A 14495-nucleotide genomic window follows, 5' to 3' on the forward strand; every position below is an offset into this window, starting at 1 on the left:
ATTCACAGGAATTACACTTAGGTTAAATGTTTAGATCACGGGAGGTTGGCTGCATAGACTAAGCCTGTGTTCTCTTGAGCGCAGAAAAATCAAGGAGTGATCTAATGGGGGTGTTCAAAATGATTAAAGGATTTGAAAGGTTAGATAGAGAGAAACTATTTCCTCTGATGGGGGAGTCCTCAAGGAGATATAAACCTAAAATTCCAGGCACAGGGATGGTATCAGGAAGGGCTCCTTCAAAAAGGGGGAGTGGAAATCTGGAACACTCTTCCCCCAAAGTGCTGTGGAGGGTGAATGTCAATTAAAAACTTCAAAATTAAGATTTTTGTTAGGCAACGATATTAAAGTTATGAAACCAAGCCAGTAGATAGGATCAAGATACAGATTAGCCTTGATCTAATTGAATGGCAAAACAGGCTCGAGGGGCTGAATGTCTTGTTCCTATGTTGATAGAAAGTAAAAAATGTTCCAAATTCAGCCACAGGTTGAAACCATTTTGTTCAGGTCAATCCAGTTAGCATTCCCACCATCAATTGCCACCTTCTTTTCCAAAAGGTTTTAAGAGTGTGTGGAAAGAATTTCTCCATTGATAGGAATCTCTTCTTGGAAGAAGAAAAGGTGACTACACCAACGGGGGATACATTTAGATGTCCTATACCTGATAGAGTTTGATGATGTGTGGATGATCCAGAAGTTTCATGATCTGTACTTCTCTGTAGATCTTCTCCAAGTTCACAGCGTCCAGTTGAGACTTGTCAATGATTTTTATTGCAACCTATTGCCCCAATTTGAAAGAGAAAAAGGAAAATGTGAAACGTGTAAATGAAGTGAGTCCTGATTATTCTGAGCTACTGCTGTCTCAGGTCCTCAAAGCTTTGCTATTACGTTCACACTTCTGCAAATAAAACCTTGAATACTATAAAAATTGACAAAAAAATTGCATAGCTCATTAGCAGATTTGTATCTTAAATTTTTATCGGCTTAAAAGGGAAGTCAGAAAATGCTGGAAGCAGAGCGTTGATCAGCATCTGGTAAGGAAAGGCAGCCTAGTTACTTTGGTTGTGACCTTTCATCAGAACTCACACCCCAAGCATTAATCTCTCTCTTCCAGATTAATCCCGTTAAAAATGGAAAATGGCAGGGAATGCTTATTTCAGGTTTCTAACATTCACAGCCTCCTTTTATTGCTACTTAAAAAGGGAACAATTCTTTCAGGCTCTTCTCTCCGCCAATCTGTGCCATTTACTTACAACTTACAAGACATGAGCAAGATTAATTAAACCAAAATGATTTACACAAGCCAGCTGTGGAGACCGGAACTGATGCGAGAGCTGCTCAACACTTGCCAGTTAATGAACAGCACCAGGGCTGAATCATTATCAGCTCAATTTTCAAAAACGTACATCCTCTACCAGAGAACAGATCATTTTGGAAGGCTAGAGCAGAACAGAAGAGAATAATGAAAGGCCATTGACTGTAAATTGCATAATTGGCGAAAGGCAAGTTTAATAAATTTTTCACATAATTTTAATTTGTTGCCTGGCCATTTTTCCTGACATTTTGCAGTAGAAGTGACACAAATAATTCTTACACCAAAAAAAAGGCGGGTGGTGGAGGGGAAGAGGCACCAATTCTACAAAAAAAAAAAAAAAATTTAAATCTACATGAAAATGACCCAACATAGTGTAAGTGGACTGAAGCAAGCATTCTGGAGTGAAGTCAGAAATGAGTTAAGGGCAGTGCCATCAATAGTCAAGCCCATCTCTCCTCCTGGATAACATTCAGATGATTCTGCAAATGAGAATTAAGCATGAATCTTGAACTGGAGCAACACTGTTGTGCGGAATGTGCAATGACATCACTGGGAGTCCATTTTCCTCCTCATGGTCCCCATCTGTACTCACTAGTGAAGTAATCTCCATAAAATATGAACCATATTTCACAGACATGATGTTACCATGTGCGCTCACAGCAGGCTTGCTCAGCAGGTTGAATGATGAGCGCTGGGCACAACACTGCCGTCTGAAGCGGTGCCGTTACCATGGCCTCTCACACTCACATCTCAAGCAAAACTATTATCAGCATTTCACTTGCATTTCCCCCAACTTAGTCTACTGCATTCGTTGCTCCCAATGTGGTCTCCTCTACATTGGAGAGGCCAAACGTAAACTGGGCGACCGCTTTGCAGAACACCTGCGGTCTGTCCGCAAGAATGACCCAAACCTCCCTGTCGCTTGCCATTTTAACACTCCACCCTGCTCTCTTGCCCAATGTCTGTCCTTGGCTTGCTGCATTGTTTCAGTGAAGCCCAACGCAAACTGGAGGAACAACACCTCATCTTCCGACTTGGCATTTTACAGCCTTCCGGACTGAATATTGAATTCAACAACTTTAGGTCGTGAGCTCCCTCCCCCATCCCCACCCCCTTTCTGTTTCCCCCTTCCTTTTTTTCCCAATAAATTATGTAGATTTTCCTTTTCCCACCTATTTCCATTATTTTTTAAAAATTTTTTTTAAATCTTTTATGCTCTTCCCACCCCCACTAGAGCTATACCTTGAGTGCCCTGCCATCCATTCTTAATTAGCACATTCGTTTAGATAATATCACCAACTTTAACTTTAACACCTATGTGTTCTTTTGTTCTATTGTCGTTGACATCTTTTGATGATCTGCTTCTATCACTGCTTGTTTGTCCCTACAACCACACCACCACTCCACTTCTCTCTCTCTCTCTCTCTCTCCGCCCCCCACACACACACCTTAAACCAGCTTATATTTCAACTCTTTCTTGGACTCGAACTCAAGTTCTGTCGAAGGGTCATGAGGACTCGAAACGTCAACTCTTTTCTTCTCCGCCGATGCTGCCGGACCTGCTGAGTTTTTCCAGGTAATTCTGTTTTTGTTTTGGATTTCCAGCATCCGCGGTTTTTTTGTTTTTAATACTATTATCATGCTCTTTCATATTAAATGTAGACTTCTCCTGTTGTTTGAGTGCTGCTCACAGAGTGAGGATTCGTCTAGTCACAATGAGCAGCACCAAGGTAAATGAATGGAGCTTTTTTCTGGTCGGTGTCTCCAACATAAATCATTTAAAATTTTTTTTTTAAATGGCTGGATAAAATAAAGACAAGAAAAAAAGTCAAGGAGACAAATTCAGTCAAGCTGCCCCTCCTGGAACAGAGTCTTATTGGACAGGATCAGAGGTCAGAGAATCCAGGCTGTAATATTATAGCCATACTCCAAATCATGCTCTCATCCATTCAGGCTCTTTTCTGGGAGTGCAGTCTCACTAAATTTCCCCTGATGTCTTCACAAATGCAATTTGCAATGCAGCCACTACAAGAATCCCCATTCTTAAAAGCAGATTCTGACTGCAAAACACAAACCCAAACTCACTAACAACAACCAAGAAAGCATGTAAATTGGGAAGATAAGCAACCAGGGCCTGCGAATGACATAGTCCAATCCCATTCAGTTCAAGAAAAACACCTGACTTCTCTGCAAAACACAGAGTTTAAAAATCCCTACCAAAACAATACATTTTCCATTGACCTCTGTAGCAGGTGGTTTCTACAATGGGTGGAAGACTGAAAATCTAGCCCAGTGATGTGGCACTATACATGTAAATTAACCTCTAGAAAAGGAAAAAAGGGAGACCTTTCATGACCGCTGGATGTTCCAAAGTGCTTTACAGCCAATGAAGTGTTTTTTGAATTGTAGTCACTGCTGTAATGTAGGAAACGTGTCAGCTAATTTGCACTCAATATACTTCTCATAAATAGTAATGTGATAATGAACAGATAAGCTGATTCTGTGATGTTGATTGAGGGATAAATATTGACCAGGACACCGGTGATAATACTCCTGCTCTTCCTCAAAATAGTGTCATGAGATCTTTTACATCCACCCAAGTTGTCAGATAGGCCCTCAGTTTAACATGTCATCCGAAAGGCAGACCTCTGATAGGGCAGCACTGCACTGGAGTGTCAACCTAGATTTTTAAGCTCAAGTCCTGAAGAGGGACTTGAATCCGCAATCTTCTGGCTCAAAGGTGGGAGAGTGTGTCACAGTTGTCACCTGCAAAAGATTCATTAATTGAAAATATGTTTTTAATTAAATTGAACCTTTCACTTTGGAACAGGAGACCTTGTGCAAAATATTTGGCCTCCCCTTTAGAACATTGAGCTAAGGTTGCTGGGGATCTGTATTAGTCATAGTGACTACATATTTTAACGATGGAATCTTCTGTACTGGCTGCATCCAGAATTTTCCGGAGTCCTGCAGAGTAATACAGTCGGCTTCTACAGAACATAAATACATTGCACAGAAAAAAGGATTTGCAAATATCCAGCACCGGGATCGGCTCAGGGAAGATAGCTGGCATCTCGAGTTTCAAGTATTTAGCTATCGCATCAACAGCCCTGGAATCATTTGGGACAGCATTAACAGGAAAACCTACACTCTCCACGCACACAAGGTAAAGTCTGATTTGCGATTCCTCTTAGACGTTATACAGAATGGCTACCATTTAATGAGTATATAATGAGAACTCTGTGAGGGAGGTTAGTGTCTCTTTGGTACTTGAGTACCCCCAACATAAGATTCCATTTTCACTATATGTTAGTGAAATCTTTTTGAACTCCGGTGGTGGGGAGGGCAGAACAAGGGGACATAAGCTTAACATTAGAGCTAGGTCATTCAGGGGTGATGTCAGGAAGCACTTTGTCACAGAAATCTGAAACTCTCTTTATCCATCATCACCCCCCATGATTTAAATCAGCCATGATTTAATTACATTGTGGAACAGACCAAAGGGGCTGAATGGCCTATTCCTGATCCTATAATTCTAAGTGCGTTCGTGGTTGTTAGGTAGGCAGCTATGCCAGCCATCCATCAATAGTTGGTTCACTTTTGACTCATGGAGGAATCATGCCTAAGACACTGGGATCACCATGACGATGAGGTGGCCTGTGACCCTGGTGCCAAACTGTTTTGATGAAAGCTGATTGACCTGTTACTTTAACTCTATTTCCCTTTCCACATATGCTGTCAGACCTGCTGAGCGTTTCCAGTCTTTTCTCTAGTTTTCATTTCAGATTTCCAGCATCCACAGTATTTAGCTTTGATCTTCCCTCCGGCTCTTGGGCTTCTCGAACCTACTCCATGTTACCAGTTAATTATGCTCCCCATTCCATCGCTCATCTCTTCTATAATGGGTGGAAGACAGAAAATCTAGCCCATTGATGTGGCACTACACAAGTAAATTAACCTCTAGAAAGGAAAAAGGAAAGACCTTTCATTACCACTGGATGTTCCAAAGTGCTTTACAGCCAATGAAGTGCTTTTTGAATTGTAGTCACTATTGTAATGTAGGAAACGCATCAGCTAATTTGCACTCAGCAAACTCCCAAACACAGTAATGTTCATTCACATATCCCCATGTCTGTTATTACTATGCCCTTTATTTCTTTGATTTTTCCCATTATGCCTCCTATTATCTTGTGCTAAAATCATTTCTGCCACTTAACCATCACCCTTTTTCCACTTGAGCACTTTATACAGATCATTCAATTTATTTTCAGGGTGTATGCATATGTATGTTGTTTATTGCGTGCATGTATCCTCCTGTCCCGCCCTAACATTTGTTCTGTTTCTTCCCAAATGTGGTTCACTGGTCTCATCAACCAGCTCTGACAAATGATCTACACTGAAACACACACTCCACTATTCTTGCCACGGGTATTCAGATTTCCAGCATTTGCAGTATTTTGCCCTCACTTTTTACCAGAACTGCCCGCTCCTCTTTGACATGTGCCACAAGATCTTAGACAACTACCCACAGAGTTATATGAACAGCTCGCTTCAACCATTTTTAAATGGTATTAGAAAGTTAATGATCAATGCACCTAAAATGGTTTACTTGTAGTTTGATACCCATTTGGTTGACGTAGCTAATGCTTAAAGTGACTTGAAGACTGTTGATATAATAGTCCTGGTGGTTGTCGAAAATCTCGGAGCACAATTCAAAGAGGAGCTGGCAAACGCTTTCTCAGTACAGGTCTTAATGGTAGTGAGGTGTACTGTTGACAACATAGTGTGGCACCAAGGGGTCCACGTCAGAGCCACACTTACAAACCCCAAAGTAACTTGGATGAGCTCAAGTGTACATAACCCAAATTCAGTTGTTACCATCCTAGCTTGTACCAAATCCTGCTCACCCATCATCCTTGTCCTCACTGACCTACATTGGCTCCTGGTCCCATAGGCCTTCACTTAAAGATTTATAGCCTTCTTTTCCTCTCCCAATCTCTGTAGCCTTCTGCAGTCCCCAGTCAATGCAATCTCTGTGCTCTGCCAATTCTGACCTCTTGGTCATCATTGATTTTATTTGCTCCACCAATGTCTCCAGCTGCAAAGACCCCAAGGTCTGGATTTCCTTCCCTAAATCTCAGCTTCCATCTCTTTCGCCTCCTATAAGATGCTCCCTAAAACCTACCTCTTTGACCAAATCTTTGGTCATCTGGACCAGCCACATAAATACTGTGGCTACATGAGTAGGTCAGAGAACGGTAATTCTTCAAGAGTAACTCATCTTCTAACACCCAAAGCATGTCCACCATCTATAAAGCACAAGTCAGGAGTGTGATGAAATACTCTCCACTTGCCTGGATGAATGCAGCTCCAACAACATTCAAGAAGCTTGACACCACCCAAGACAAAGCAGCCCACTTTCTGGCACCTTCAGCATTCACTCCCTCCACCACCGGCACATAGTGGCAACAGTGTGTACCATCTACAAGATACACTGCAGCAATTCAACAAGCCTTCTTAGACAACACCTACCAAACCCACGACCTCTACTACCCAGAAGGACATGGGAAGCAAATGCGACCACCTCAGAGTTCTCCTCCAAGCTACACACCCTCCTGTCTTGGAACGATATCGCCATTCCTTCACTATCACTGGGTCAAGATCGTGGAATTTCCTCCCTAATGGCACTGTCGGTGTACTGCATGGACTGCAGTGAGCAAGAAAGCAGTTCAGCACCACTTTCTCAAGGGCAATTAGGGACGGGCAATAAATGCTGGCCTAGCCAGCGATGCCCACATCCTGTAAAAGAATTAAAAAAAAACTTATATCCCATGTGGCTCAGTGTTAATTTTATTTTGGTAATGCTCCTGTGACATGCCTGTGATTTGCTGTCCATTAAAACAACTGCTGGGAAGATGATTGGAAAGTTGCTCTCCACCTCAGTCTTGCTCAGTTAGTGGGTTTGTAAATTTCTAATTTAGGGGTTGATGCTCACTGCTACTGCACAGTGCAATAAGTTGTATAAAACTCCTTTGATTGTTTAACAAACGAGTTCAAAATACATGGACAACACTGTACTTCAAAAGAGCCAACGCAGACTGAATGGCCCCCTTCTGTGCTGTACTGTTCTTCAATTCTATGAAAGAGCGAGGAATATCACATCAACACTTTACCTCATTCATTACAATACAATTTTATAGTCTCACATTTACAAGATTTCAAAGTTCTGGAGTTCTAGATAGGAACAGGGGGGATAAAAATACAGGAGATTATGCTGAAAGGATTAAAGGGAGAAGAGTGGGAATGGAGGAGGCTCGTGTGGATTAAACATCTGGCACAGATCAGTTGGACCAAATGGCCTGTTTCTGCACCATAATGTGTGCCTAATTCTATGAAGTGTGAAAAGAACACAGTCTACTTGTTCTGTAAATGTACAGGCCAGTCCTGAGAATCTTACATTAAGATTTCTCAGTAATGTGCTGCAAGAACTTTTTTTTTTACTATTCTGCCTGAGTACAGTTACTGTATCTCTAACATTTGTGCATTGCGAGTCAGCTGAGTGATTCATCCTTGACACAACGTTAACTCTGCCAGACCTATAAATGTCATCGAACCCCAGTAACTGAGAACTAATCAGCAATTAGCAAGAACCATGAGTCACCACTTGGTCAAGTCACAAGTTTTCAGCTGAAAACCCGGAGCTACTGTAATTTGCCCTGAGCGAAAGCCATGAAGTGAAAACTCTAATTCTAATTGAACTAATTAAGTTCTAATTGAAGTTAAACATCAATCTGGTTTTCCACAATACAAATTTTTTTAACCTGTTTCATAAAGGATGAAAAGAGATGTTCTCTCCGGCAGTGGTATATATCAGTGAGACAGGGCTGGGAACCGATTTTAAAACGTGACTGCTGTCATTGGCGCACCTTTGTTTGGTTAGAAACTCACAATCCTGCAACATAAATCACTTGAATCATGTCCCTGGTGTGAGGTCTTGTGATATGGGTCATCTGGGTCCCTTGCCAAATAAAATATGACAGCTTTCTTTTTTTAACATAAGTCACATAAGCCATAGCTCAGTTGGCAGCACTCTCATCTCTGGGTCAGAAAGTCGTGGGTTCAATCCCAATTCATGGACTTCAGCACCTAAGCTAGGCTGCCACACCCACTGCAGGTACTGAGGGAGTGCTGCACTGTCAGAGATACTGATTTTCAAATGAAACGTTAAATGGAGGCCCTATGTAAGATGTGTGTAGTTCGGTAAGAGGTTCTGAGTCTAGGGCAGTTTAACAAAAAGTCTTTATTGATTACTCATAATTATGTACATATATACAGAATTTGGCCTAAACCAGGAACTGTCTATGCTTGCCTCTACACAAGTCTCTGTCCAGTCCAAGATTGTGCTCTAGGCTCAGGTCATGTATTTCTGCACACCACATTGTGGATAGTACTGTACCCAGTCCCACGTTAATCATTTCTATGCCAGGCTTTTATACTACATCCCTTTCAGATGGACATAGCATTATTTTGAAGAACAAGACAGGTCTCCCTGGTGTCCTGGCCAATAGTTATCCCCAAACATCACCACTAAAAGCAGATTATCTGGTTATTAATGTTTGATGTATCTGGGTATTCATAAATTAGCTGCTGTGTTTTCTCCATTACAATAGTGAATACACTTAGAAGTACTTCATTGGCTGTAAAGTACTTAGGGCATCCTGAGATTGTGAACATTGCTATATAAACACAAATTCTCCCTTTTCACTTTGACAATTAATGAATTACCAAGATACTCCTCTGCTTGAAGTAGCAATTCCAGCGCTGAGGGCTCAGGGTGACTTCAAATAACCCAGAAAGAATCTGCACTCCTCACGAGATACACAGAATTTATCTTCAGCATAGTTTGAATTTTGACATGATTTCAATTCTCAATCCCTTCCAATCTACAGCATCATTACCTTTGCAGCTTTTAAACTAAAACAGCAAGCTGATAACAATGTCAAAATCTCAAGGGCAATTAGGGGTGGGCAATAAATGCTGACCTCGCCAGCGACACCCACAACCCATGAACAATTAGATAAAAGGAAATTGCTGCGCCAGCATGGTGGGACACAGGACTGGTGTGAAAATTCATCAGATGGTTAGATCCCAGTCTCAAAGGAGATCATCAAGGGAGTCATAAAGGAAAAGGGAACTTCCTTATTTGGTGTGTAACCCTGTCTTGTGCTCTAATTTTGGGAACACTGCATTACACAGAATATTACAACACAGAAACAGACCATTCGACCCTATAGGTCAAGAGAGAGGGAGATGGTCCCAACACATCTCCTGCAGAGACCAGCTGTTGGGGCACCCGCAAGATGAGCCCAGTGATTCACTGGTTCCGTGAGGAAGTACCTGGCCTCTACTCGCTGCCTAGCCAGGTATGGCAGCTGATATTTATAAAGGCACAGACCACCTCTGGCGAGAACCAAGAAATCACATGCTACCGCAGTGTCACACTCATAATATTTACTCATAAGCTCGTCTTTTGACGCAATTAGTTGCCTATTCTCCACTGGGAGCCTTTTCAAATTTTGTTCTGTTCTTCATTCTCTTCTGGAGCTAGAGTTTTAACAGGTCACTTGTAGTTGCCTACCCCTTTTTAATCTCATCATATCCCTATAAAAAGAGTGGAAAGCAGGTGAAGGAGAATGGGTATTTATCCCAGCGCAGTAAACGTTACAAATTTTTGCAGTCCGATTACGGCTTTCAGCAAACCAATTAGAATGAATAACCAAAGGAGTCACAAATCAATGACTCAATGCATTTGCCCAGTGAGCTAAGTTACATACAGCATTTGGTTCTGTACTGAATTAGTTAGCCTCAACTATTTGTAGAGTTGCCCAATATCTGCTTCAGTGCATTTGCATTAAGAACAGCAAGGTTAGCCAGTGGTCCTGCTCCTGATCAGTGACTTCTGCAGGTGTGGATATTAGGCAGATATGATGAGGATCAGCCTCAGCAGTGAGGCACTGTGGTCAAATAGTAATCCAATAAACGTAGGTCAAGACTCATCCTTGATGAAATATCATTTGGATTAGGGAAAAGATGACACTATAGAACCATACCCCAATAAAGGAGTTAATACACAGCGTTCCCACGAAAGGTCATCGACCCCGTTTCTCTCCATAGACCCTGCCTGAACTGGTGAGTATTTCCAGCATTTTCTGTCTTTAGTTCAGATTGCCAGCATCCACAGTATATTTGCTTTTGTAGGTGTAACATAGACTGAAGAAGAGACAAAAATTGAGAGGAAGAAGATCTGATTTGATCAGGCTCCATCCTTTGAGCACAGTGTTCAATTCCAGGCACCAAGCCTCAAAAGATATACTGGCCTTGATGGAAGTGCGGCACAACCATCACCAGAACGATAACGTGGCTTAGAAAGTTAAATTAACTGTATAAACTTGGCGTGTATTCTCTCAAATATAAAAGATGGAGGGAAGGTTTTAATCAAGGCTTTTAAAATGTTGGACGGATAGCTACAAATCCCCGATAAGGCAAATCAAAAATATGAGACGACATTATCGTAAAATTAGAGCTATGCCAATTTAGGAGGGAAATCATGAAACACTTTGCCCCCTTACAAAGGGTGGTAGAAATCATGAATTCTCTTCGACAAACGATTACAGGTGTTGAAATGATTGAAGCTTTTGTGAGATCAGCTGAGTTTTGTTAGGGAAGAGTATCAAGGGTTATTGAACTGAGATATAGGTCAGCCATGCTCCAATTGAATGGTGGAGCAGACTCAAAGGGTTGAATGATCTATTCCTGTTTCTTTGTTCTGAAGAGGATCAATCTAATTGTGGACCTCTCCCATTCTCTTTCCCCCCATTAATGTGTTTGTCTAGACTTCTTCATCAACATAAATTAATTCCTGTAGTTATTCCTGTTACTTTTAATGGAGGCAGCATTTCAGAATGTTTACCTCCATCAATTAACTTTCCACCAAGTCTTGGCTCATGGTCAGGGTATAAATAGCTCACAGGTTTTAGTACACGTTGGAGATTTTCAGCTAGCAAGCCTCGCACTCAACAGGCAAAGGCTGTCAATATTTTATTTCACTAGTTCGGTTGCTTCACTAGAAATTACTGAGCTATTCTTCAATTTCCTCAAGTGATGCAATTATCATTTATACAATCCTCCAGAAGTAGTAGTGAAGGCTGCATTCTCTGCTAAGGTAAAATGTGCATATTGTATGAAAATAAAGCCAAACTGAACAAGTCATCTTTTCTTTAATAAACCTTAAAAATGACCTAAAAGAAAATATTCTATTGCTTCAATCTAGAAGATAAGGTAGAAGATCAGCCTTGATCTTACTGAATGACAAAGCAGCCTCGAGGAGCCATGTGGCCTAATCCTGCACCTGTTTATGATGTACAAATTCCTAAATCATAAAAGTAAATGTACAGGAGGAGGTGATTTTAGTCCATTGTGAAGTACTATAAACAGTGCTGTACCTTCACTATACATTTAAATCACATTTCTCTACTTTCCTTCGTGTCCTTTTCTCTGTACACTGCCAGTGGATCCATTACTCCTGGATGCTATGAGGTGATGGAGAAAAAAAATGCAGTAACTGCAATTGATTTAGTAATATATCCCATGATGGTCTTTATTACAAGTGGGATGAAGTATAAAACTAGGGAAGCCTTGCAAGAAAAGTACAGGGCACTGGTGAGATTGCACCTGCAGTACTATGTTCAGTTTTGGTCTCCTCATTTAAGGAGGGATATACTTCCATTGGAAGCAGTTCAGAGAAGGTTCATTTCGCCGATTTCTGGGATGAAGGATTGGCTTACGAAGAAAGGTTGAGCAGATTTGGCCTACACTCACTGGAGTTTAGAAGACTGAGGTGTGATTTTATTGAAACAGAAAAGATTCTGAGGGGGCTTGACAGGGCAAATGCTGAAAAGATGTTTCATCTCATGGAGGAACCTTGAAATAGGAGTCACAGTCTAAATATAAGGGGTGTCCCATTTAAGACAGAAATGAGGATGAATTTCTTTTCTCAGAATGTTGTTATTAGTTTTTGGAATTCTCTCCCACAGACAGCAGTGTAGGCTGAGTCACTTAATTTATTCAAGACTGAGTTAGACGGATTTTTGATCGACAAGGGAGTCAAGAGTTATGGGGACAGGCAGGAAAATGGAGTTAAAATCACAATCAGATCAGTCGTGATCTTACTGAATAGAAGAGCAGGCTTCTATAAGCTGAATGGCCTCCCCTGCTCCTTTTTTTTTAAATGATCTCATAAACATGCTACCATAGACAAACAAAATGAGCGCAGGAAATGACAGGCAATAAATTTTGGCCTGGGCCTGATAAATAATAGCAGCATCAATGTCTAAATGTTAAGCGAACAACCACGAATAGTACAAAGATCCAAAAGGACGGTGAGGAATAATTGAGTCCATCACTTCCATAGATTATCCATTCTACAGAAGACACTATTCAAAACATTCAAAGAAACATTTTGTAAATATTCTCTCATACTTAACTACTCCCTACATGAAGTAAGTAAAACTGTAGAATATTTCTAACTAATCTTACTCACATTTCTATGAAATGAACCCTAGAGCAGCCACCCTCCCAATATTTGCTCTTAATTTCCTCAACCCCCACTCCAGTCCTATTCCTAGAACTTTCCCTCCAGTTCCTTTTTAAAGGGTCAGCTAGATTCAACCGCTATCACTCTTGCCTCCAAGTCAGGAAACCAAATACGCAAGACACACTGTAAAACCTAGGCACGGAATTCAGGCTGACACTTTCAGTGCAGTTACACAGAACGTGTTGCTTTGTCAGAGGTGATGTCCTCGAGATGAAATATTAAAAACCAATGCTCAGCTCCTCATTCTGATAGTGCCACAGGACCTCCATATGCACCTAAACCATCAGAAGAGCAGAGGAGTTTTACAGGTGTCTAGACTAACATTCCTCCCGCAGCATTGAAGAAAACCCATCCGGGTAACTCGTCATTCAACTGATTCGTTGTTTGCCAGGAAATAGAATTGCCAGCAGTGGAGTGCTTTGAACAATCTGGTGATGTAAGGCGTTCTACAAGGACATGTGAAACATGCTTTATATGAGGATCTATATATACCCAGGGGTCAGAGGACGGAAAGGATTGAAGGTGGAGGACATGTTACCCCAGCTGTATAGAACACTCGGGCATGGGGACACGTACAGTTCCACTTCAGGACTATACTGTTGAAAAAAAAAACAGGCCCTATTTCTTCTCTCCATCTTCTTTAACAGGTTCTGTTGGAGAGTTTCACATCACAATTTATTACCTTAAGTTCAGTAGTCAACTTTATTGTTCACCTCAGAATTCTCAAATGGATCAATGTCATTATCAAAGCTGGACCTAGAACTGCACACAATATTCCAAATCTGTCCTTAACAGTGAACTCAAGGTTAGAACAGTTTTTTCAATTTATCATCAAATGTCCTTGGTATGCTTCCAAATTACAATTATAGCCTTGTTGATAACAGGTTGTATGTCAATTGTAAACTTCCACTGGATGGTCAGCACTCCATTTCTTTTCTACCATTATAATGGGAGATATTTTAATATGCAATTATGCAGCACCCCTAAAGTAAAAGGTTTCAGAGTCCTTTACCCAAGGAGAAGAGAAAGGAAAGGATTTGGGGGGAGGGGACAGGGTGGAAAGAGAGTGAGCACAGATTGCACAGTCGAAGAGACAAACTTTTACAAGGCTTTCAAGGGCACGTAAGCAAGGTGATTTAGGAGGATGGTTTCAGAGGAGTGGTCATGATGGCTGAAGGATTCATCTAGAATGATTAAGCAGTGGATAAGAGAGAGAAACGGAGGGTTCAGGCTAGAATATTCGGCAGATTTGCCAAATAGCCTGGGCAGAGATGGTGGAATCATATGGAAGTTATTAGGATTTCCATGGAGGCACTGATGGGGAAATGACAAAGTGTGGGGTTTTGTAAGGAAAAGAACAAAGGGACATAGTTCCAGAATAGCTGAAATTTGGGAAGGACAGAAGTGGATTGATCTGATCACATCTGGGAGACCAAAAATACTATTTTTGAAGGCTTGAACAAAAAGCCTTCCTACTCTTTGTGCTGCTGATTTTATTGAAGAACCAACTCTAATCTTTTAGTCCTCCTC

At 41.2% G+C, this 14495-nt stretch overlaps 1 protein-coding gene across 2 annotated transcripts in view; it reads right to left on the reverse strand.

Moving 5' to 3' along the window:
- Positions 1–14495, reverse strand: part of sik2a (salt-inducible kinase 2a) — a 148460-nt gene that overhangs the window by 110379 nt on the left and 23586 nt on the right. Inside the window, exon 2 of one of the 2 annotated variants that reach the window (XM_041174544.1) lies at positions 659–775. The exons of the other annotated variant lie outside the window; for it this stretch is intronic. Coding sequence (XP_041030478.1) covers positions 659–775 — 117 coding nt within the window. The remainder of the gene's footprint in view (positions 1–658; positions 776–14495) is intronic. 2 annotated transcript variants of the gene reach the window in all.

Source organism: Carcharodon carcharias, chromosome 25, assembly GCF_017639515.1.
Source record: "Carcharodon carcharias isolate sCarCar2 chromosome 25, sCarCar2.pri, whole genome shotgun sequence".
In the NCBI taxonomy this organism is placed as follows: Eukaryota; Metazoa; Chordata; class Chondrichthyes; order Lamniformes; family Lamnidae; genus Carcharodon; species Carcharodon carcharias.